The 24,569-nt window shown below is 52.5% G+C and overlaps 1 protein-coding gene across 1 annotated transcript; it reads right to left on the minus strand.

The window, feature by feature from the left end:
- Positions 1 to 18,146: 18,146 nt before the first annotated feature.
- Positions 18,147 to 19,889, minus strand: LOC139276915 (uncharacterized PE-PGRS family protein PE_PGRS36-like). The gene has a single exon (XM_070894908.1). The coding sequence runs from the start codon at positions 19,887 to 19,889 to the stop codon at positions 18,147 to 18,149; it is 1,743 nt and encodes a 580-aa protein (XP_070751009.1).
- Positions 19,890 to 24,569: the final 4,680 nt, after the last annotated feature.

Below are 24,569 nucleotides of genomic sequence, written 5' to 3' on the forward strand. Positions count from 1 at the left end.
AAGACTGGCCAAGCTGGGGCCTGATAGAATGATGAAAGGGTTCGATAGGGTGGACGTAGAGATGATGTTTCCACTTGTGGGGGAGACCAGAACTGGGGGCCATCAATATCAGACAGTCACTAATAAATCCAATGGGGAATTCAGGAGAAACTTCTTTACCCAGAGAGGGGTGAGAATGTGGAACTCGCTGCCACAGGGAGGGGTTGAGGCGAATAGTATCGATGCATTTAAGGGCAGGCTGGATAAACACATGAGGGGGAAAGGAATAGAGGGATATGGTGATGGGGTGAGATGGAGAGGGGTGGGAGGGGGCTGGTGTGGAGCATAAACCCCGGCACGGAACGTGGGGCCAAATGGCCTGTTTCTGTGTTGTTTTCTACATAAACTCGAGGTGATCCAAAACTCGGCTGCCCGTGTCCTAACTCACCCTAAGTCCCACTCACTCATCACTCCCTGTGCTCGCTGACCTATATTGGCTCCCGGTTAAGCAACCCCTCGATTTCAAAATTCTCATCCTTATTTTCAAACCCCTCCATGGCCCTCGCCCCTCCCTATCTCTGTAATCTCCTCCAACCCCCACAAACCCCCGAGATGTCTGCGCTCCTCTAATTCTGCCCTCCTGAGCATCACCGATTATAATCACTCCACCATCGGTGGCCGTGCCTTCTGTTGCCTGGGCCCTAAGCTCTGGAACTCCCTTCCTAAACCTCTCCACCTCTCTACCTCTCTTTCCTACTTCAAGACGCTCCTTAAAATCGACCTCTTTGACCCAGATTTTGGTCACCTGCCCTAATTTCTCCTTATGTGGCTTAGTGTCAAACGTTCTGTCTCATAACGCTCCTGTGAAGCACCTTGGGACGTTTCACTATGTTAAAGGCGCTATATAACTACAAGTTGTTGTTGTTTAATACTATGTAATTCCTCTATTTGTTGCACTCAAGCAATCCAGTATACCCTGGAGCAGAAACAGGACAGCTTTCCCCGAGTGTTACAGTCTAAATATCCCAGTACAGCATAGACAGCGCCAGCAACTTTGTGCTTGTACAGCCTGATTGCTGCCCCGGGGGTGGGGAGGAGTGGCTGTGAGATGGCCCGCTGCTTTGACTGATGCCCTCCCTCCTGACAGGCCCACCTGAGACTGCTGTTACCTTCTGGGATCCAAGCATGCGCTGCGAGTGGGCATTGCTGGTCTCCCCGTCGAGCGCGGGAGCCCCTCAACACAACAAGGAAGGGGAACACCTCCTAGGGAAATGTAGTCGGAGTATCAGGAGGATGAACATCAGGGAGCGGGACTGCAGGTCTCAATCTGGGGGGGTGGGGGGATTTAGAGAGAGGCGAGTGTCTGTCTGAGCTTGGAGGGGGTTTTACAGGGGTGGGAGCAGGGGGAATCTGCCTCACGGAACCTAGAGAGGGGATTTACGGGAAACTGCACACAGGGAGCAAGGTTGCTGCCCAACCAATTATTTACTCAAGGGAGGGTTCAGTGCTCATTGTTGTACCTGTAATGTATGTGCTTCATGGGTTCTTTGCTTAAGAATTCATAGCAACACATTGCTATTAAGAACTAGTTGGTTTATTAACAAAGGTTTAACAATCACACCAGGAGTATTGACGATGCCCTGCATTGGACTCATCAGTCACCTGAGAACTCATGTTACTGTGGAAGCAAGTCTTCCTTGACCCCGGGGAGCAATGCTGCCTATTAATCATTTTTTATTTACGAATCAGAAGTAGACTAAGCCTGTATCCTCTGGAGTTTAGAAGAATGAGAGGTGATCTCATTGAAACATATCAGATTCTGAGGGGGATTGACAGGGTAGATGCTGAGAGGTTGTTTCCCCCCGGGCTGGAGAGTCTAGAACCAGGGGTCACAGTCTCAGGATAAGGGGTCGGCCATTTAGGACTGAGATGAGGAGGAATTTCTTCACTCAGAGGGGGGTGAATCTTTGGAATTCTCTGCCCCAGAGGGCTGTGGAGACTCAGTCGCTGAGTATATTCAAATGGGGCAAAATTGCCACATTTTTAGAGGTGGAGGAGACTTTTCGCCTGGGTGGGGGGTGGGGGGGGGGTCACACTATTGGCCACGAGTTTGTGGTCACCACGCCACGTGGTTAGCACCCCGGGCCGCAGCACAACCAGCGATGACATCATCACCGTGCGTGGTGACCCTGCACCGACCCCGCACCGACCTCATGCCGACCTCGCACCGACCCCGCACCGACCTCGCACCGACCTCGCACCGACCTCGCACCGACCTCGCGCCGACCCCGCACCAACCTCGCACCGACCTCATGCCGACCTCATGCCGACCTCGCACCGACCTCGCGCCGACCCCGCACCAACCTCGCACCGACCTCATGCCGACCTCGCACCGACCTCACGCCGACCCCGCACCGACCTCGCACGGACCTCGCACCGACCTCATGCCGACCTCATGCCGACCTCGCACTGACCCCGCACCGACCTCGCGCCGACCCCGCACCGACCTCGCACCGACCTCGCGCCGACCTCGCACTGACCCCGCACCGACCTCGCACCGACCTCGCGCCGACCCCACACCGACCTCGCACCGACCTCGCACTGAACCCGCACCGACCTCGCACCGACCTCGCACCGACCTCGCGCCGACCTCGCACTGACCCCGCACCGACCTCGCACGGACCTCGCACTGAACCCGCACCGACCTCGCACTGACCTCGCACTGACCTCGCGCCGACCCCGCACCGACCTCGCACCGACCCCTCACTGACCCCGCACCGACCCCTTACCACCCCACGGGCCACAAGGCTGGCGTGATCAGATGTGATCACCAGCAGCTGGCCGACCTCCGCTCTTGGGGCGCTACGTAAAGGGAAGACCCTCAGCGCCCCCCGCCGCCATCTTGTTCGGATTGCCGACTCTCGGATCGGCTCCAGGGTGGTGACCCCGGCGTGGTCCAGGCCACCCTCGTGCAGCCCGCGCCGGGCATAGAATGTACCGGACCCAGCTGGTTACTGCCCCCCCATCGGGGCGCACGGCAATTTCGCCCCAAAGTGTCTCCGGTTTCTGACGGTGAATTTCTTGTGTTGACCGGGTGTGGGGTGGGTGAGGGGAACTTGTTTTAGAAATGTGAGGGTATACATATCAGGAAGGATGAACAGGCTGGGTTTCATATCTCGTGAAACAAGAAGGCTGAGGGGTGACCTAATAGAGGTCTTTAAATGATGAAAGGTTTTGTTAGGGTGTATACAGAGAGAATGTTTCCACTTGTGGGGAAGAGCATAACTAGAGGCCATCAATATAAGATAGTCACCCAGACATCCAATGGGGAATTCAGGAGAAACTTCTTTACCCAGAGTGGTGAGAATGTGGAACTCGCTGCCACAGGGAGGGGTTGAGGCGAATAGTATCGATGCATTTAAGGGGAGGCTGGACAAGCGTATGGGGGAGAAGGGGATAGAGGGTTATGCTGATAGATTTAGATGAGGAAAGACGGAAGGCGGCTCGAGTGGAGCATAAACGCCGGCATGGACTGGTTGGGCCAAAATGGTCTGTTTCTGTGCCGTATATCCTGTGTACATAGAAACATAGAAACATATAAAATAGGTGCAGGAGTAGGCCATTCGGCCCTTCGAGCCTGCACCGCCATTCAATGAGTTCATGGCTGAACATGCAACTTCAGTACCCCATTCCTGCTTTCTCGCCATACCCCTTGATCCCCCTAGTAGTAAGGACTTCATCTAACTCCTTTTTGAATATATTTAGTGAATTGGCCTCAACAACAATCCGATGTAATACTTTTCTGGAGCCTCTAACAGAAGCTGATTGACAGAATGCTGGCTGAGGCTCTCAGAGGTCCTCTGACTGATGACGCTGACTCAAGCACTCCTGACATCGGGTGAATTGCAAAGCGGTGAGGACAAGAACGGCTTTTACTGAATCGTTTACAGGTAGCACGATTCGTCTGCTGAAACCACAATCGATCAGCCTCCTCACTTAACCTTCCACGACCCAGTCAGGGGCTCGAGCAGGAAAGCTCGAAAAGTCATTGATTTCGGTTCTGCTAAAAATAACAAAATTGCTTTTTTCTTCTTAAGTTTACGGACGAGCTCTCGCATGCCTTCTGCTGATCAGAAACCAGATGTGAAAGAACTCATATCTATTTGTTGCATTTGTTATAATCTACCAAAATTCTCTGGACTCTGGGGAGGTACCATCGGATTGGAAAGCAGCTAATGTAACGCCTCTGTTTAAAAAAGGGGGCAGACAAAAGGCAGGTAACTATAGGCCGGTTAGTTTAACATCTGTAGTGGGGAAAATGCTTGAAACTATCATTAAGGAAGAAATAGCGGGACATCTGGATAGGAATAGTGCAATCAAGCAGACGCAGCATGGATTCATGAAGGGGAAATCATGTTTAACTAATTTACTGGAATTCTTTGAGGATATAACGAGCATGGTGGATAGAGGTGTACCGATGGATGTGGTGTATTTAGATTTCCAAAAGGCATTCGATAAGGTGCCACACAAAAGGTTACTGCAGAAGATAAAGGTACGCGGAGTCAGAGGAAATGTATTAGCATGGATAGAGAATTGGCTGGCGAACAGAAAGCAGAGAGTCGGGATAAATGGGTCCTTTTCCGGTTGGAAATCAGTGGTTAGTGGTGTGCCACAGGGATCAGTACTGGGACCACAACTGTTTACAATATACATAGATGACCTAGAAGAGGGGACAAAGTGTAGTGCAACAAAATTTGCAGATGCCACTAAGATTAGTGGGAAAGCGGGTTGTGTAGAGGACTCAGAGAGGCAGCAAGGAGATTTGCATAGGTTAAGCGAATGGGCTAAGGTTTGGCAGATGGAATACAATGTCGGAAAGTGTGAGGTCATCCACCTTGGGAAAAAAACATTAAAAGGGAATATTATTTGAATGGGGAGAAATTACAACATGCTGCGGTGCAGAGGGACCTGGGGGTCCTTGTGCATGAAACTCTTTTAGAGTCTACCTGCAAAACATAAATATTAAACTGTGCCACCCGACCTGGGTGACACACCAGACATTTACAAGGCCCTTTTTTCCTTTTTTTGGTTTTTTTTTGTGTTTTTTTTTGTTTTTTTTTTGGGCACTAAAATCACAATTTCTCCGGTGCCCCCTATAAAAGGGAAGGGGACACTAAAAGCACCGGCAATTAAAACAAATTAAACTTTAAAATGTAAAATCAAATTAAAATTTGGTTGCCGGGCGTGATGATGCACTCCAGTCCCTCCGGTGCCCACCTCTCGCAGAAGGCCGCGAGCGTACCGGTGGACACCGCGTGCTCCATCTCCAAGGACACCCTGGACCGGATGTAAGAGCGGAAGAGAGGCAGGCAGTCAGGTTGAACGACCCCCTCGACCGCCCGCTGCCTGGACCGGCTGATGGCACCCTTGGCCGTGCCCAGGAGCAGTCCTACGAGGAGGCCTTCGGACCTACCCGCTCCCCTCCGCACAGGGTGCCCAAAGATCAGGAGAGTGGGACTGAAGTGCAGCCAGAATTTCAGGAGCAGCCCCTTCAAATAGTGGAACAGGGGCTGCAACCTCGTGCACTCAATAAAAACATGGAACACGGACTCCTCCAGACTGCAGAAATTGCAGGCGGCCTGGGAGTCCGTGAACCGGCCTAAAAATTTGTTGCACGGCACTGCTCCGTGCACCACCCTCCAGGCCAAGTCCCCGATGAATAGTGGGAGGACCCCTGCGTAGAGTGCCCTCCATCGGGGACCCCCGCCTCCTCCGGACGGCAAGATGGTACGCCATGGCGTGTCCGGACGGCCAGCGAGGATGGCAAAGTTGAGGGTGTGCAGGAGCAGCCCGTACAGGAAACCCCTCCGCGCGGAACTGAAAGGCACGGAGGGGATTTCCCCGAGGCGGCTCAAGTTGTGAGGCGCCGGTCCCCGAGGGAGGTTCCGGGGTTTGGCGCCGATGAGGAATTCCGTCCGGACGGGGGTCAGTTCGGACGGGATCTCCCCACGTGCTTGAGCCTCCTCGATACACCTAACGGAGTCAGGGCCCAGAGCTGTTTTTAGCGACTCGATGGCATCGGCCGCGTGGCGGACGTTGGCAGAATTTAGGCGCCGCGCCAGCGTGTCTGGCGCCATCCAGCCCGCTCCTCCGCCATCGAGCAGGTCCCTGACCCTGGTCACCTCACCAGCCACAGCCCTCTCTTCCGACCGCCACATGAAGCCTCGGCCGTGGAGGTACGGATTCCCGAGCAGCGGTTCCTGCAGGACGGCCGCCACTCCAGCCGGCGGAGAGCTGCGCTTGGTGGAGACTTTGTTCCAGACCCTGATGAGTTCCCTGTAAAAGACAGGCAGCTCCCGGAGGGCGGTCCTGGCACCCCCCAAGTTCACAAACAGGAGCTGCGTGTCATAATTGAGGTCGAGCTGCTGGCGGAAGAAATACCTCGCCAGAGCGCACCACCTAGGAGGGGGCTCGACGTAAAGGTATCTCTGCAGGGTCTGAAGGCGGAAAGTCGCGAGCTGGGCGCTGACGCACACCAACGACTGACCGCCCTCCTCAAGCGGGAGACTCAAGACCGCGGCAGAGACCCAGTGCTTCCTGTTGTTCCAGAAGAAGTCCACCAGCTTCTTCTGTATCTTGGCGACAAACGCAGGGGGAGGGGTCAAAGTGACCAGCCAGTACCACAGCATTGCGGCCACCAGCTGGTTTATGACTAGCGCTCGACCCCTGTAGGACAGCACTCGGAGCAGTCCTGTCCAGCGCCCTAGGCGAGCGGCGACCTTGGCCTCCAGCTCCTGCCAGTTCGCCGGCCAGGCTCCCTCGTCGGGGCTAAGGTAGACTCCCAGATAGAGGAGATGGGTCGTGCTCCAGGCAAAAGGCCTGAGCTCCTCCGGCAGGGAGTCCACCCGCCACTGACCCACCAGGAGTCCGGAACATTTCTCCCAGTTGATCCTGGCAGAGGACGCGGCCGAGTAAATCTCCTGGCACTCACGCATCCTCCGCAGGTCAGCGGGATCCTCTACCGCGAGGAGCACGTCATCGGCGTAAGCCGAGAGGACGACCTCCACGCCCGGCCCTTGCAGAGCCAGTCCCGTCAACCTCGTCCGCAAGAGGCGCAGGAAAGGCTCCACGCAAACGGCGTATAACTGGCCGGACATGGGGCATCCCTGGCGCACCCCTCTCCTAAAGCGAAGGGGCGCCGTCAAGGACCTGTTAACCTTAATCAGACACTCCGCGGCGGCGTACAAAAGTCGGATCCGGGCGACGAAATGCGTCCCGAACCCGAAAGCGCGCAGAGTTCCGAGCAGATAGTCGTGATCCACCCTGTCGAACGCCTTCTCTTGGTCGAGGGATAGGAAGGCGACCGACAGACCAGCCTCCTGGGAACAATGGATGAGGTCCCGGACCAGATGGATGTTATCGTGGATTGTCCGGCCCGGGACCGTGTATGACTGGTCGGGGTGGATCATGTGGTCCAGCACGGCACCAAGGCGAGCAGACATCGCCCTGGCGTCCTTGTGCATGAATCCCAAAAAGTTAGTTTGCAGGTGCAGCAGGTAATCAGGAAGGCAAATGGAATGTTGGGCCTTCATTGCGAGAGGGATGGAGTACAAAAGCAGGGAGATCCTGCTGCAACTGTACAGGGTATTGGTGAGGCCGCACCTGGAGTACTGCATGCAGTTTTGGTCACCTTACTTACTCCCTCAGTACTGCTCCTCCGACAGTGCGGCGCTCCCTCAGTACTACCCCTCCAACAGTGCAGCATTCCCTCAGTACTGCCCCTCCGACAATGCAGCACTCCCTCAGTACTGCCCCTCCGACAGTGTGGCGCTCCCTCAGTACTGCCCCTCCGACAGTGCGGCGCTCCCTCAGTACTGCCCCTCCGACAGTGCGGCACTCCCTCAGTACTGCCCCTCCGACAGTGCGGCACTCCCTCAGCACTGCCCCTCCGACAGTGCGGCGCTCCCTCAGTACTGCCCCTCCGACAGTGTGGCACTCCCTCAGTACTGCCCCCTCCGACAGTGCAGCACTCCCTCAGTACTGCCCCTCCGACAGTGCGGCACTCCCTCAGCACTGCCCCTCCGACAGTGCGGCACTCCCTCAGGTCTGGTCTCTGGAGTTGCGCTTGAACCCACAACTTTCTTGATTGACAACTTGACAAATCCATAACCAAGACACATGAACAAAGTTAATTATCGTCATTACATTCCAGCTTGAATCACTTTCCGTTGAGAGTTTTGAACGTATTGTGTATGTTACTCGCTGTCTCCCCACCATCCATGCGTCAGGTTTGTTGGAGAGACACATTGACTGAGGCACACATCAATGTTGTTGCCTGGGATTGTAGCCTCAGTACTGTCCAGCGAAGATCGGAAGAAAAATTGCTGGCTTTATAGGGAAAAAGACAGATTAGAATCTCACCGGATCAAGCTAAGCAAAACTCCCCTTTATTGCAACCGTGACTGCCCTTCTACAAAAGCAAAATATTGCAGATACTGGAATCTGAAATAAAAGCAAAAAATGCTGAAAATCTTAACGTGTCAGGCAGCGTCTGTGGATAGAAACAGAGTTAATGTTTCGGGTCGATGACCCTTCGTCAGAACTGGAAAAGTTTGAGATGCAACAGATTCTTAAGAGAGTGCAGGGACAGTGAAAGGGGGAGGGGAGGAGAGAACGAAGGAAGGCCTGTGATAGGGTGGAAGACAGGAGAGATTGGAGACAAAGGGGAGGATGGGCAAAAATGAGACAAGTTAGGAAACAAAAGATGAGTCTCGATAGGTTGTGAATACACTTCATGTGATTATACTTCATTGGCTGTAAAGCGCTTTGGAACATCCAGAGGTCATGAAAAGCGCTTTATAAATGACAGTCTTTCTTTCTGTCTGCGTATTGCTAGTTGTTAGGGGCTGTGCGAAATTAGTAACAAACTCGTTAATCTAAAATAGATTAATGAAGTCATTTAAATAAGAAAGAAGGGCAATAAAGTTGAACACATTCATTACTGGTATGACCCGGCACCATTGTAACTGGGGCAAGCATTTGGCCAAAGGTAGAGTTCTGGCTCCAAATTCCAGGTGGACTTCCAGCGGGGTCCTCGGGTCCAGTGGGTGTGGGTAACCCCTCTACCCTCATCGTACATGTTGTGGGAGCCCATAACCCCGCTCAACCATCGGCAGCCGTGCCTTCTGCTGCCTGGGCCCTTAACTCTGGAATTCCCTCTCTAAAACCTACCTCTATCTCCTCCTATAAGACACAGGGCCTTGGTGAGGCCACACCTGGAATATTGTGTACAGTTTTGGTCTCCTAATCTGAGGAAGGACCTTCTTACTATTGAGGGAGTGCAGCGAAGGTTCACCAGACTGATTCCTGGGACGGCAGGACTGACATATGAAGAAAGATTGGTTCAACTGGGCCTTTATATACTGGAGTTCAGAAGGATGAGAGGGGATCTCATAGAAACATCTAAAATTCTGACAGGATTGGACAGGTTAGATGCAGGAAGAATGTTCCCGATGTTGGGGAAGTCCAGAACCAGGGGTCACAGTCTAAGGATAAGGGGTAAGCCATTTAGGACCGAGATGAGGAAAAACTTCTTCACTCAGAGAACTGTGAACCTGTGGAATTCTCTACCACAGAAAGTTGTTGAGGCCAGTTTGTTAGGTATATTCAAAAGGGAGATAGATGTGGCCCTTATGGCTAAAGGGATCAAGGGGTATGGAGAGAAAGCAGGAATGGGGTACTGAGGTGAATGATCAGCCATGATCATATTGAATGGTGGTGCAGGCTCGAAGGGCCGAATGGCCTACTCCTGCACCTACTTTCTATGTTTCTATGATTCTACTCCTTAAAACCTACCTCTTTGACCAAGCTTTTAGTCACCTGTCCGAATATCTTCTTGTGTGGCTCAGTGTCAAATTGTTGTCTTATAGCACTCCTGTGAAGCGCTCTGGGTGTTTTACTGCTGTGTAAACAATTCGTTGTAAGACTACGGTATTGGTTATAAAGCTCTCTGATTGATTTTCTGAAATGTATTATACAAATATTTACTGGTACTTGTTCAGGGGACTTTGCAGCTTGCCTCACATTCATCTTAGTCTGACAGCCACCAAGGATTAATACTGGGTGCAAGGTGCCATCGGAAAATGCAGTAATATTAATCTGTCTCACTATTGGTGGCATCTGTGGATAATCCAGCTCCACAGCCAATTCCTAAAGGAAGATGCGATGCTGTGAATATTCTTTTTATTAACTCATTAATTATATTTAAGACGAAAAATATCATCGGATTCGACATCTGCAATGAATCGTGTGCTCAAGTCTCTGTCTCCGAGGTGGGAGTGCTGCCCACTGAGGGTCAGTAAGAGGAGAGACACACAGACATGAAATATTGGGATGACCATTCTCAGTAGAAAGGCGGAGGGAAGTCTAAAGGCTCAAGGTGCAGAAGGGAAGAAATGGGTTGTGAAGGGGAAGTATTGGATTGGCAATTCGGAGCTGACTCGGCAAGAGAGAGATTGCACAACAGGGGCCCTGAAGAGAGGGGCCCAGCATCGGGTCAAATGTTGAATTCCTGAGTTGAGGATGGATGGAGATGAAATCGAGGCTTAGCACAGGTGGATTCAGGTCAGAAAGGGGAAATGCTGATGTGAAAATAACTCTGAGCAAGTGATAAAATAGCTTTGCAATTCTCTGCCCCAGAGCACTGCGGATGCTAAGTTTCTGAATATACTCAAGGCCGAGATCGATAGATTTCTGGACTCCTGGGGAATCGAGAAGATGGGGATTGGGTGGGAAAGTGGAGTTGAGGTCGAAGATCAGCCATGATCTGATTGAATGGAGGAGCAGGCTCGAGGGGCCGAATGGCCGACTCCTGCTCCTATTTTCTATGTTCTTACCAACAAATCCTTGGAACAGTCAGATGATCTACAAACCGGCCCCACATGGGCCGAAGTTGCTTTTACATCGAGAGAGCTGGTGATGCATTTCCCCGCCATCAACACCACTCAAGCAGGAACTTAGACGCTTGCAAATTCTGCAAGGGGCAATCTCCTGATCCGCTACCTACTGTTGGCGGCAATTGAAGGAAATTCCAGAGAGAGAGAGAGAGACAGCGTTATTAGCCATTTACTGTCTGCCACCGAATTTGCCACCGACGGGAGATTGGTAGAATATCGGGAATTCTACTCTTATGGTCTCCGTTGTACGTTGATGTCTCAGGACCACATTGTCGATGTTGTCCCCCGCTTACTTCCCCCACTCCCCCCCCCCGGCACTCGACGGGAACAGGGGCAGGCTGGGGGTTAGAATAGGGGCAGAGTTAGGGTCACCAACCCTCCAGCATTGCCCTGGGGTCTCTAGGAATTGAAGAGTAATCTGCATGTCACTGCTGCAGGCAACACCCAGGAGAGAAAGAGAAATCATCGGGGGCGTTTTTTAAAAAATGACTTGAATCGAAGGTGGGAAAAAGGCTGTGGGACTGAGAGTCAAGAATCATCTCATCGGGGATTCAAGAGTCTGTCCACTTTGCCATTGGCTGTGGGAAGGTGGGGGGATGGAGGATGGACTCTCCAATCGACCAATGGCGGTGAGAGTGGGTTGGAACAGTTCTGGTCACCGCAGCGACAAAGTAATATTACAGCTACTGAGAGGATGCAGAACGATCGAGGGGATAGAGCATTGGATTATGAGGAGCGATTGTTGGGTGGCCAGCTCAGTTTGGAGGGAGATGTTCTCACTGGGAAAGAGAAGGTTGGGAGGGGATGTGATTGCTGATTCTAAAGGGATGGGATAATGTCGACCCAGACCAGCTGTCTCACCGTGTCCAGAACAGTAGACCCAAAGGTCACGGCCTGCGCTCGAAGGGATTCAAAGCCCATCTGTGGAAACAAGATTTCAGTGTGCAAGTGGTCAATCTGTAGAACAGGCTCCCTAGGGAGACAGTGGGATCCGTTAGTGTTGATTCATTCATAGGCAAATTAGATAAGATGAAATAACATTTTGGGCTCCAGTCTGTGGGTAATGTGGGCCGTGCCGTGGGGTGAGTGTAGCGAGCTCGAGGGGGAGGGGGGAACAGGTGACTGTGGACCTGTGCTCCCCAGAGCTCTCCCCGACTGGGGGTTTTCCTCACCCCTTGTCTGGGCCTGTTATAGACTCAGTGATAGAGATTGATCGCTGTGATTGGTCAACAACTCCATTATCGTTGGATCGTGGGACTCCCAAGGTGGTAGGTGGAGAACTAGAGGGACCCTGGGGGTAACAATTCGGTACCTTAGCGGCTCCAGTTACCATCTAGCGGGTGTCACTAACAGGTCACTGAGGCAGTAGCGCTGTGACAAGGTAAATCCAGCAACGCACGCCAAATCCGTCTGCCCTCCCCACCCGTATCGCTGCCGATACGAATTAGCGGTGGGAACTTCAGCACCAGGCACATCCTAACGTAGGTGAGCATGCAACGATCACAGGGAGCCTGATCTGCTAAACCCATCGTCGCCTCTTGCCTTCTCCCCTCGCCCCGACAGCGACAGGGAGAGGCGGCATCAAGCAGGTGGCTGCCTGCTCCAGGGGGCGTTACCTAAAGAGATCACAAACAATGAGTCGCTTCTGTCACGTTAGCGATGTTTCACTGCTTCCTTGTCAGTTTGACATTGTGCAGCAGTTGAATTCAGTCATTTAAAGATTTCTTAGCCTCCGGAGTGTTGCGGCAACTGAAAATTAGTGCCATTTTTATTTACACAACATATCAAAGTGCTGCACTAGAATGAGGTTCTGCAGCATCAATGAACCTCCCCTTTAAGAACCGGAAAGAGCCTGTGGCAATGATGACTTGTGATTAGACTATTACTGATATTGTTTAACGCTTTGAGTGTAACACCACTGAGCTAGGCCATTAGCATTTGATTTAGCGCCCCCATCTTTACTTTCAGCAATGAGACTTCATTTAGCATGCAGCACGATTCATTGGTGCCTGGCACGAAATCTCAAACTTTTCTAAAGTTACCACCCGTTCCTGGCCTATAATAAATTTCTCCCCCTTGGTCTTTTCTCATCGAGCAATGCCCATGTGCCAATGTAACAGCCTGACAAACCCGACATCACTCAGTGCTTTAATTTCTGATAGACTATTATGTCTTGCATTTCCATATTACACCTCCCCCGAGAAATAGAATAATTGGTTAAAAAAAAGCCTTTTAAAGTGCAACACTACACTTCAATGCCCGATTATTCCATTAGTGTTTTGTAGAGCTGTGTCTTAATTGGCTCCAGGCAACACAGGATCTATATATAGCTGTAGTCACAAGGCTGGCAGTTATTCTTACACAGCTACATGTCAATTAATCAAGTGACACCTAGCTAACCTGAACAGACGAATATCACTGAGGGTCACAGGGACATACTCAGCATTTAAACGAGCCATAGGAACTCATGAAAGCTCTTATATTTCCGTTTCCCTGCAATCTGTTCAATTGGCAAGACCGCCTCAAACTACATAATGTCAGAATTCTCACCTCCACACAAAGGCATACACACTTACGGGCACATGCACACATCATCACAGGCAGTCCCTCGGAATCGAGGAAGACTTGCTTCCACTCCAAAAATGAGTTCTTAGGTGACTAAACAGTCCAATACGAAAACCACAGTTCCTGTCATAGGTGGGACATACAGTCGTTGAGGGAAGGGGAGGGTGGGATTGGTTTGCCGCACGCTCCTTCTGCTGCCTGCGCTTGGTTTCTGCATGCTCTCGGCGATGAGGCTCGAGGTGCTCAGCGCCCTCCCGGATGCACTTCCTCCACTTAGGGCGGTCTTTGGCCAGGGACTCCCAGGTGTCGGTGGGGATGTTGCATTTTATCAAGGAGGCTTTGAGGGTGTTCTTGTAACGTTTCCTCTGCCCACCTTGGGCTCGCCTGCCGTGTAGGAGTTCCAAGTAGAGCACTTGCTTTGGGAGTCTCGTGTCTGGCATGCGGACTATGTGGCCCGCCCAACAGAGCTGGTCGAGTGTGGTCAGTGCTTCAATGCTGGGGATGTTGGCCTGGACGAGGACGCTAATGTTGGTGTGTCTGTCCTCCCAGGGGATTTGTAGGATCTTGTGGAGACAGCGCTGGTGGTACATCTCCAGCATTTTGAGGTGTCTGCTGTATAAACATGCACACACATACACGCACACACATACACACGCACATGCACACATACATGCATATACACACACACAAACGCACAGCGTGTCCACTGAATTAAACAAATCGAGGGGAGCAAATGAAAGATGCTCATTTGTTGTTTCCGTATCTTTGCTCAATCCCTTGGCGAACAGAACGGAGTAGAGGAAGGGTTCGCAAGCTGATTGCCGGGCTCCTTCCATGGACCTTAACTGTAGTGTAAGTAGGCACCTTTAGTGATGACTCCAGGAGGCAGGGTATGATATCTAAACTGTGTAGACCTGTAGTCCTTTATTTGCAGCTCCTGAGTGAGGACAACAAGCTGTGAGTTCCCTTTTATACTGGGTTACCTGCCGTGTGCAGGTAACCCCTAGGTCCCCAGCAGCAGCACCCTCTGGTGTACAGGTAAGGTGTGTACAGTATAAGGGTACATTCAGTGTGGCGTAACAGTGTTACAGACATCACATAGTAAACAGGCATGCATACACAACAATACTCCCCCCTGAGCATTTTTCATATCCTAGTTGTCCTGCCCAGGGGAGGTGATCAGTGGTGGGCTATGGGAGGTTGTGGTGAGGGGTGTGTGGTTGCCAGGTGTGACCCCTGTGCTTGAGGCTGGCCTCGTACGTTTCCCCTCCCTCACACACAGACCAAGTGGGTGTCACTGTTGTGGGATCCCTCGGGGAGGTAGCCACGGCAGCAGTGGGTGGTGTGTATACACTGTTATGTGGGTAGTTGTGGGGTGGTGGGCAGGGCCACAAGACTGGGTGGGCTCCTTATCCTCCAATTGGGATGAGGGTCAGGTCATCCCAGGGTTTGCCAGAGAAGCTGGAGGGTATTGGCCTCATGCTCCTGGTGTTGGCCCTGGTGGCCAGGGGCTGTAGGGCTGGTCTGGTGCCGGTTGCCATTGGTGGTGGCTGGGCTGCCCATTGACCACTATCCCTGTAGTGGGTCTGCTCTCACTGGCTGTGTGTGTGTCCTGCAAGGGGCATCACATTCGTTCCAAAGGTCCAGGCTACATGGTCAGGTAGCCTGCTGGACCTGGGGGTCTCCCACAGGGGGATTCCATCGGCATCAGAATGGTCCCTGTAGGACCCAATGTCCTTTGGCAGTATCTTACCGGTATACATGACACCTTGGCTCTGATCACACATAGTCAAGCCTGCATTATACATTCTAGCAGGTGCATCACTTTTGGGTGTCCTGGTTTCAACAGACATGGTTACATTAGGCATTTCACATTCTCTATCATTATTGTTAAACATAATAAACTTGTTCTTAACCTTACTGACACCTGCATTCATCTCATTAGTCACATTAGTTAAACCAGCATCACAATTCATGGTTACATCGCATACATTTTCATACCTGCACCCTTTAATCGCATCTTTAGCTTTAAAGTCCGTGTACTCAAATATTTGAAACCTCCCCTTTAAATTTTTTTGGTTACCGGTCTCCTTTAAGGGAACCTTCAAATCCGATTGGCCACTCGGTGTCACGTGATGCTCCTCCATGCTTACTCGTGGCATGGCGGCGGCCACTTTGATTACATGTTTTTCTCCTCGTGGTGCTGCAGCCATTTCCTGCAGGTGGGCTGTGGTGGTCTTGTCTTCCACAGGGCCACTTCGCCTGATGTGGACCCGGTTCATCCAATTCCTGCCCAGCAACGTGGGACCGTCGCCGGCTACAATCCACAGGGGGAGTTTGTTCAACACGCCGCCCTGGGAGACCTGGATGTCTAAGCTGCCAACCATTTTGGATTTTACCTTTGGTATAGGTGAGCAGCCTCGCCTGGACAGGAGACAGTTTTGGTCAATTGGCAGGATTTGTCCAAATTTTTTCATAGGTCTTTTGGCTCATCACGGACTGGCTCCCATAAAACTGGGACCCCGTCGACGTCTACTTTCATCGTCCACGGAGAACTTTCGGTGGAGCAGGTATGAGTTCCATCTTCTTCTTCCAGGGGTTGAGCAACTTCACCTTCATCTGTGTCGGAGCCCCGGTGATCAGCCAACTCATCAGAGACGCAGTGAGTACAGCTTTTGCTGCACATCCTTTGAAGGTGCCTTTTCTCTTTGCATGCGTAGTCTTTGTAGCGGCACTGGTGGGCCCTGTGGTTTCCTCCACAGCGCCAGCACGGGGCTAGCCGGTTTGCCCCATGTGGAGGACTCAGGGTTGTGGGATTCGGGGCAGCGTTTCTGCCCTTAGAAGTATCAATGCGGTGTACTGTTCTCGTCGGTTTAGAGTCCCTTAGTGCTTCATTTAGGCGGTCGCCAAAGTCGCCCGGTGCAGTCAGTCTCCTTAAGTGTTCCAATCTTTCTACAAAAGCATCCCAATCTTCCCCATTGGTAAATTGCTGAAAGATGCTGAGATTCGACATGCTGAGCGTGTGATTCGTGACCTCGTATTTCCGTCGCCAGTTGTAGTGTAAGTAGGCACCTTTAGTAATGACTCCACGAGGCAGGGTGTGATACTTAAACTGTGTGGACCTGTAGTCCTTTATTTGCAGCTCCTGAGTGAGGACAACAAGCTGTGAGCTCGTTTTTATACTGGGTTACCTGCCGTGTGCAGGCAACCCTTAGGTCTCCAGCAGCAGCACCCTCTGGTGTACAGGCAAGGTGTGTACAGTGTAAGGGTACATTCAGTGTGGCACAACAGTGTTACAGACATCACACAGTGAACAGGCATGCATACACAACATTAACCATCTTCACACCAGCTGACGGGGTAAATCCGATATGGGGTGAGTGGGGGTTTATGGGCTCCCACAACCCATACGGTGAGGTGGGGGATGTTGTTGAACCAGAATGGAGAGCTGGCACTGTACGGAGTGGGGTTCGAACCCTCCACCTTCTGACTCGGAGCCGGGATGCTGGGCATCCTGCCGAGTTAAGGGTTGATTCTCGGACTTCCTTGTATTTTGGAACAACAGGCTTCCCAAGATAAAGAGGGCAGCAGTGGGGTGCCGTGGGACGAAAGCTCGGCTTGTCGTCTGCTTTCAAGGTCTGGGTGTTATCTACAAGAAATACTTGTGCAGGGAAACAGGTGACTGGAACATCATCAACCGCGAGTGATTAAAGTCTCGGATCCTGGGAGTAATGTCTCCCCACCGCCTCTGTATCAGTCAGGGCCGCAGGCGAGAGGTCATCGAGCAAAGTTCTCCTTCCTTCCCCGTGTTTAATAATTTATTAACCTCCCCTAGTGTAATAGGCAGACTGAGAGATCCATTAGCTACAGAACAGGAAGATGCGTGGTTAATAAAACTATCGAAGGACTTGAGAACGATTAAGTCAGGAAGTCTTGTTTGAGAGAAGAATCTTTGAAATATACAACGGCAACTGTTTATGCAAAGAGACGGTTTTGAAGGATTGGGGAACAGATATATCAGGAGGTCTATCTCTGACCTTTGATGCAGGGACACTGAGGTGTATAAAGGAAAAAGTTTTTTTAGCCCTTATTTGGAGAGCTCGAAAGCTGCGTTCTGTGTACAGTTAGTCTGAGCGCCCATGATGTATATGAATAATGTCTGTTCCATATACACCAGCAGCAAGTGTCCCGTGCTGACTCGAAGCCTGTCGTTGTGAACCAGAGGAGGAAGGAGGTCGACCAACAGTTGACCCCAGCGACCACTGAGTCAAAGGCTGGCAACACGAGGTTCGGTAAAGATTATACATCCCATTGTATTCATTGTTTCAAATATCAGCTGGATCCTATCTGGCCAAATTCAGCCAACTGTTTGCCAACACGTTGATAGTTCAGAGGCACACCCAGCAGGTTATTGCTCCTGGAACTGTCTCCAATGACAGGAGCAGGTCCTTGCAGACACAGGCTGGCCTGTCTACAGGGGCTTGGTCAATATACTCACGGCCAATATAAAACAGTGGGCCAGGGAGCTGGAGGGCACTGGGAGTACATCACCTTCTCTAACAGCGGCAGGCAGCAAAGCTTCCTCGTCAGGTGGGCCCCAGTGCCCGAGGTCCGCATCCATGACCATTGTTCCCACAACTTCACGTTTCAACCCCCCACAATCCCCGCCAACGGCATCGAGACACCTGGTAGGTGCCCGCCATTCACCGGCTCCAGGGGGCGAGGCCAGAGACCTCGCAGTGAGCCCCCAGACCCCACGGTGAGCCCCCAGACCCCACGGTGAGCCCCCAGACCCCGCGGTGAGCCCCTTGACCCCACGGTGAGCCCCCAGACCCCACGGTGAGCCCCCAGACCCCACGGTGAGCCCCCAGACCCCACGGTGAGCCCCCAGACCCCACGGTGAGCCCCCAGACCCCGCGGTGAGCCCCCAGACCCCGCAGTGAGCCCCCAGACCCCGCGGTGAGCCCCTTGACCCCGCGGTGAGACTCCAGACCCCGCGGTGAGCTCTGACACCCTGCGATGAGCCCCCAGACCCCACAGCGAGACCCCAGAACCACAGTGAGCCCTGACACCCGGCGGTGAGCCCCTCAGACCCCACGGTGAGCCCCCAGACCCCGCCCTGAACCGCCAGACCCGGCAGCGAGGCCCCAGACCCAGCGGAGAGCCCCCAGACCCTGCGGTGAGGCTCCAGACCCCGTGGTGAGGCCCCAGACCCCGCGGAGAGCCGCCAGACCCAGCGGTGAGCCCCCAGACCCCGCGGTGAGGCTCCAGACCCCGCGGAGAGACCCCAGACCCCGCGGTGAACTGCCAAACCCCGCGGTGAGCCCCCAGACCCCACGGTGAGGCCCAGACCACGCGGTGAGGCTCCAGACCCCGCAGAGAGCCCCCAGACCCAGGGGTGAGGCCCCCCCAGACCCAGGGGTGAGGCCCCAGACCCAGCGGAGAGACCCCAGACCCCGCGGTGAACTGCCAAACCCCGCGGTGAGCCCCCAGACCCCACGGTGAGGCCCAGACCACGCGGTGAGGCTCCAGACCCCGCAGAGAGCCCCCAGACCCAGGGGTGAGGCCCCAGACCCAGCGGAGAGACCCCAGACCCCGCGGTGAACTGCCAAACCCCGCGGAGAGCCCCCAGAGCCAGGGGTGAGGCCCAGACCCCGCGGTGAGGCTCCAGACCCCGCGGAGAGCCCCCGGACCCGGAGGTGAGGCCCAGACCCCGCGGTGAGACCCCAGACCCCGCGGTGAACTCCCAGACCCAGCGGTGAGGCTCCAGACCACGCGGTGAGCCCCCAGACCCCGCGGTGAGGCCCCAAACCCCGCGGTGAGCCCCCAGACCCCGCGGTGAGCCCCCAGACCCCGCGGTGAGCCCCCAGACCCCGCGGTGAGCCCCCAGACCCCGCGGTGAGGCCCCAGACTCCGCGGTGAGGCCCCAGACCCCGCGGTGAGCCCCCAGACCCCGCGGTGAGCCCCCAGACCCCGCGGTGAGGCCCCAGACCCCGCGGTGAGCCCCCAGATCCCGCGGTGAGCCCCCAGACCCCGCGGTGAGGCCCCAGACCCCGCGGTGAGCCCCCAGACCCCGCGGTGAGGCCCAGACCCCGCGGTGAGACCCCAGACACCGTGGTGAGGCCCCAGACCCCGCGGCGAGGCCCCAGACCCCGCGGTGAGGCCCCAGACCCCACGGTGAGGCCCCAGACCCCACGGTGAGCCCCCAGACCCCGTGGTGAGGCCCCAGACCCCGTGGTGAGGCCCAAGACCCCGTGGTGAGGCCCCAGACCCCACGGTGAGGCCCCAGAACCCACGGCGATTGGGGGTTCGAACTGCTGGCCTCTGGTCCACGTGTTTCATTCTGTGCCACTGTAAAGATTTGTAAGTTGCATTATTTTTCAGCACCATTTCAAAGCCAGGATGATTGTACTTTTTGTTGTTGCTGGAGCTGATCTTTCATGGCCTTATATTGTGGACCTAACTCTCTAAACTACCGAGAGTCACTCAGCACAATGAATGGTGACAAATATTTAAATATGTGATTGCACTGGAGAGGGTACAGAGCAGATTTACGAGGATGTTGCCAGGAATGGAGAATTTTAGCGATGAGGAAAGATTGGATAGGCCGGTGTTGTTTTGTTTGGAACAGAGGAGGCTGAGGGGAGACCTTATTGAGGTGTATAAAATTATGAGGGGCCTGGATAGAGTGGATAGGACGGACCTATTTCCCTATGGCAGAGGGGTCAACAACCAGGGGGCATAGATTTAAAGTAATTGGGGGGAGGTTCAGAGGGGATTTGAGGGGAAATGTCTTCACCCAGAGGGTGGTGGGGGTCTGGAACTCACGGCCTGAAAGGGTGGTAGAGGCAGAAACCCTCACCTCATTTAAAAAGTACTTGGATGTGCACAAAGTGCCGTAACCTGCAGGGCTACAGACCGAGAGCTGGAAAGTGGGATTAGGCGGGATAGCTCATGGTCGCCGGTGCGGACACGATGGGCCGAATGGCCTCAGTCCATGCCGTAAATTTTGATAATTTTTTCGGGTTATCCAACATGACCTATCCATTGTGGCATTGCAGCAGGATTCCGAGACAGGGGAAATAAAGATTTGTGAGAGAATGGGCCAGCGTATGTGCTGTGATTCTCTGATCTATTGTTAAATTATTAAGCACTGCAGTGGAAATAAGTTTGAGTTCCCGGTGGGAAATGACAAAACACACACTCCGGGCACTGCAGTGATCTGCAGTATGTGGGACTCATTCTCACTACTGTTCTCTTTCGTTTTGTGTTATTCTGCGTGAAAGATGTTAGTGCTAGGGATTTAAAAAGGTACAGTATGGGTTAGATACAGAATAAAGCTCCCTCCACACTGTCACATCAAACACTCTCAGGGCAGGTACAGGGGGTTAGATACAGAATAAAGCTCCCTCCACACTGTCACATCAAACACTCCCAGAACAGGTACAGCACGGGTTAGATACAGAGTAAAGCTCCCTCTACACTGTCCCATCATACACTCCCAGGGCACGTACAGGAGGTTAGATACAGAATAAAGCTCCCTCTACACTGTCCCATCAAATACTCCCAGGGCAAGTACAGCATGGGTTAGATGCAGTGTAAAGCTCCCTCTACATTGTCCCATCAAACACTCCCAGGGCAGGTACAGGGGGTTAGATACAGAGTAAGGCTCCATCTACACTGTCCCATCAAACACTCCCAGGGCAGGTACAGCACGGGTTAGATACAGAGTAAATCTCTATCTACACTGTCCCATCAAACATTCCCAGGGCAGATACAGCACGGGTTGGATACAGAGTAAAGCTCCCTCTACACTGTCCCATCAAACACTCCCAGGGCAGGTACAGCAGGGGGTTAGACACAGAGTAAAGCTCCCTCTACAATGTCCCATCAAACACTCCCAGGGCAGGTACAGCACGGGGTTAGATACAGAGTAAAGCTCCCTCTACACTGTCTCATCAAACACTCCCAGGGCAGGTACAGCACGGGGTTAGATACAGAGTAAAGCTCCCTCTACAATGTCCCATCAAACACTCCCAGGGTAGGTACAGCACGGGGTTAGATACAGAGTAAAGCTCCCTCTACATCGTCCCATCAAACACTCCCAGGGCAGATACAGCACGGGGTTAGATACAGAGTAAAGCTCCCTCTATTCTGTCCCATCAAACACTCCCAGGGCAGATACAGCACAGGGTTAGATACAGAGTAAAGCTCCCTCTACATTGTCCCATCAAACATTCCCAGGGCAGGTACAGCACGAGTTAGATACAGAGTAAGGCTCCATCTACACTGTCCCATCAAACACTCCCAGGACAGGTACAGCACGGGTTAGATACAAAGTAAAGCTCCCTCTACACTGTCCCATCAAACACTCCCAGGGCAGGTACAGCACGGGTTAGATACAGAGTAAAGCTGCCTCTACACTATCCCATCAAACACTCCCAGGGCAGGTACAGCACGGGTTAGATACAGAGTAAAGCTGCCTCTACACTATCCCATGCAAACGCTCCCAAGACAGGTACAGCACAGATTAGATACAGAGTAAAGCTCGCTTTACACTGTCCCATCAACACCCCCAGGGCAGGTACAGCACGGGGTTATATACAGAGTAAAGCTGCCTCTACACTGCCCCATCAAACACTCCCAGGGCAGGTACAGCACGGGGTTAGATACAGAGTAAAGCTCCCTCTACACTGTCCCATCAAACACTCCCAGGGCAGGTACAGCACGGGTTAGATACAGAGTAAAGCTGCCTCTACACTGTCCCATCAAACACTCCCAGGGCAGGTACAGCACGGGTTAGATACAGAGTAAAGCTCCCTCTACACTGTCCCATCATACACTCCCAGGGCAGGTACAGCATGGGTTAGATGCAGTGTAAAGCTCCCTCTGCACTGTCCCATAAAACACTCCCAGGGCAGATACAGCACAGGGTTAGATACAGAGTAAAGCTCCCTCTACATTGTCCCATCAAACACTCCCAGGGCAGGTACAGCACGGGGTTAGACACAGAGTAAAGCTCCCTCTACACTATCTCATCAAACACTCCCAGGGCAGGTACAGCACGGGTTGGATACAGAGTAAAGCTCCCGCTACACTGTCCCATCAAACACTCACAGGCAGGTACAGCAGGGGGTTAGATACAGAATAACGCTCCCTCTACACTGTTCCATCAAACACTCCCAGGGCAGATACAGCACAGGGTTAGATACAGAGTAAAGCTCCCTCTACATTGTCCCATCAAACACTCCCAGGGCAGGTACAGCACGGGGTTAGATACAGAGTAAAGCTCCCTCTACACTGTCCCATCAAGCACTCCCAGGGCAGGTACAGCATGGGGTTAGATACAGAGTAAAGCTCCCTCTACACTGTCCCCATCAAACACTCCCAGGGCAGGTACAGGGGGTTAGATACAGAGTAAAGCTCCCTCTACACTGTCCCATCAAACACTCCCAGGGCAGGTACAGCACGGGGTTAGATACAGAGTAAAGCTCCCTCTACACTGTCCCATCAAACACTCCCAGGGCAGGTACAGCACGGGGTTAGATACAGAGTAAAGCTTACTCTACACTACCTCAACAATGTGCCTTATATTGACATATTGCACAAGTACAAGATGTTTCAATTTACTGGTGCAGCTATGCTTTGGGTTCTCTCAGTGACTCTATCAGTTTAAGAAATTGTGTCTTGAAACCATCAGGAAGAAGATATTGAACTGTGTCTGCAGGTTTTTCAGTCATCGATGGTGATCTGCTCTGAATGTTGCATGCCTGCTGGTCGAGCTGCATTTGACGAATGTTTCTTTCATTTGCTTCACTGTGAATTTATAGCAAACACTGAAACCAACTGCTTCCTCTGTATAGAGAGAGCTCTTTCCTCTGGTGGGCGAGTCCGGAACAAGCGGCTATAATCTTAATTTTAGAGATAGGGCATTGAGGGGAGATGTCAAGAAGGAGTTTTTCCACACAAAGTGGGGTAGAGATCTGTAACTCTCTCCCCCAAAAGGCTGGTGGTCAATTGAACCTTTCAAGACAGCAATGTGGAACAAAGGAGGGCTAGTGGAGTGAAGGGACAGATCAGTCATGACCTAATTGAATGGTGGAACATGCTCGAGAGGCTAAATGGCCTTCTCCTGTTTCTATGTTCCAGAACTACGTTTACGTGCTCCTTCAATAGCTTTTGCTGATAACTTATTTCCAAGTTCTACACTGGAGAAATTCTGATTGGCGAAGTGTATGATGACCTGACTCACCCTGGCTACATCCCTCGGTGTGCTGTTTGCAAACACACTTTACGCCATATCACATAAGTGAGTTAATGCCTGTCTATAAATAGCACAGCAGAGCAGGTCTCCAGTTGTCCTGGTTAACCCTTGCCACTGGATAAAGGCCTAGCTCTGTCAAGCCCGTGGTCACCACACATTAAAAAAATCCACGCACAGGCATCTTCCACCCCCTCAACTGGAGTTCAGGACCTGGAACATCGGGTCCTTCATTGAACTCATGTGGATACAAGTCATCCTCGTTCGAGGGACCGCCGATGATGGGGATAAATAGCACGCACGGGAAAGCATATTACATTAATCATTCATATGCCATCTTCAACAATCTTTACCCTCCTGACCTATAGTGTGAGAACAAGGCTATCTCAGCTGCCTTTCATTTTCAGCTCACATTGTCTGATATTTGCAGTGTTGGCCATTTATGATCAATTACCTGAATTAATTTTCTTGGTATTTTTGAAAAGTTTAAGCTGAACTTAACATTAGAATTGAGATGTAACCTCCATTCTGATCCATGTGAGCCATTCCATTAACCCTACTTGCCTTTATCTAGCGCCTTAAATGTAGTAAAATGTCCCAAGGTCCTTCACAGGTGCGTTATCAGACAAAAATTGATACCGAGCCAAAGGTGAAGAGAGGTGATTGGTCAAAGAGTTCGGTTTAAAGGAGCATCTTAAAGGAGGAGAGAGAGGTGGAGAGGTTTAGGGAGGGAGTTCCAGAGCTTGGGGCCCAGGCAGCTGATGGCACGGCCACCAATGGTGGGGAGAAGGAAATCGAGGAAGGGCAAG

This window comes from Pristiophorus japonicus, chromosome 12 (assembly GCF_044704955.1).
Source record: "Pristiophorus japonicus isolate sPriJap1 chromosome 12, sPriJap1.hap1, whole genome shotgun sequence".
Classification (NCBI taxonomy): Eukaryota; Metazoa; Chordata; class Chondrichthyes; family Pristiophoridae; genus Pristiophorus; species Pristiophorus japonicus.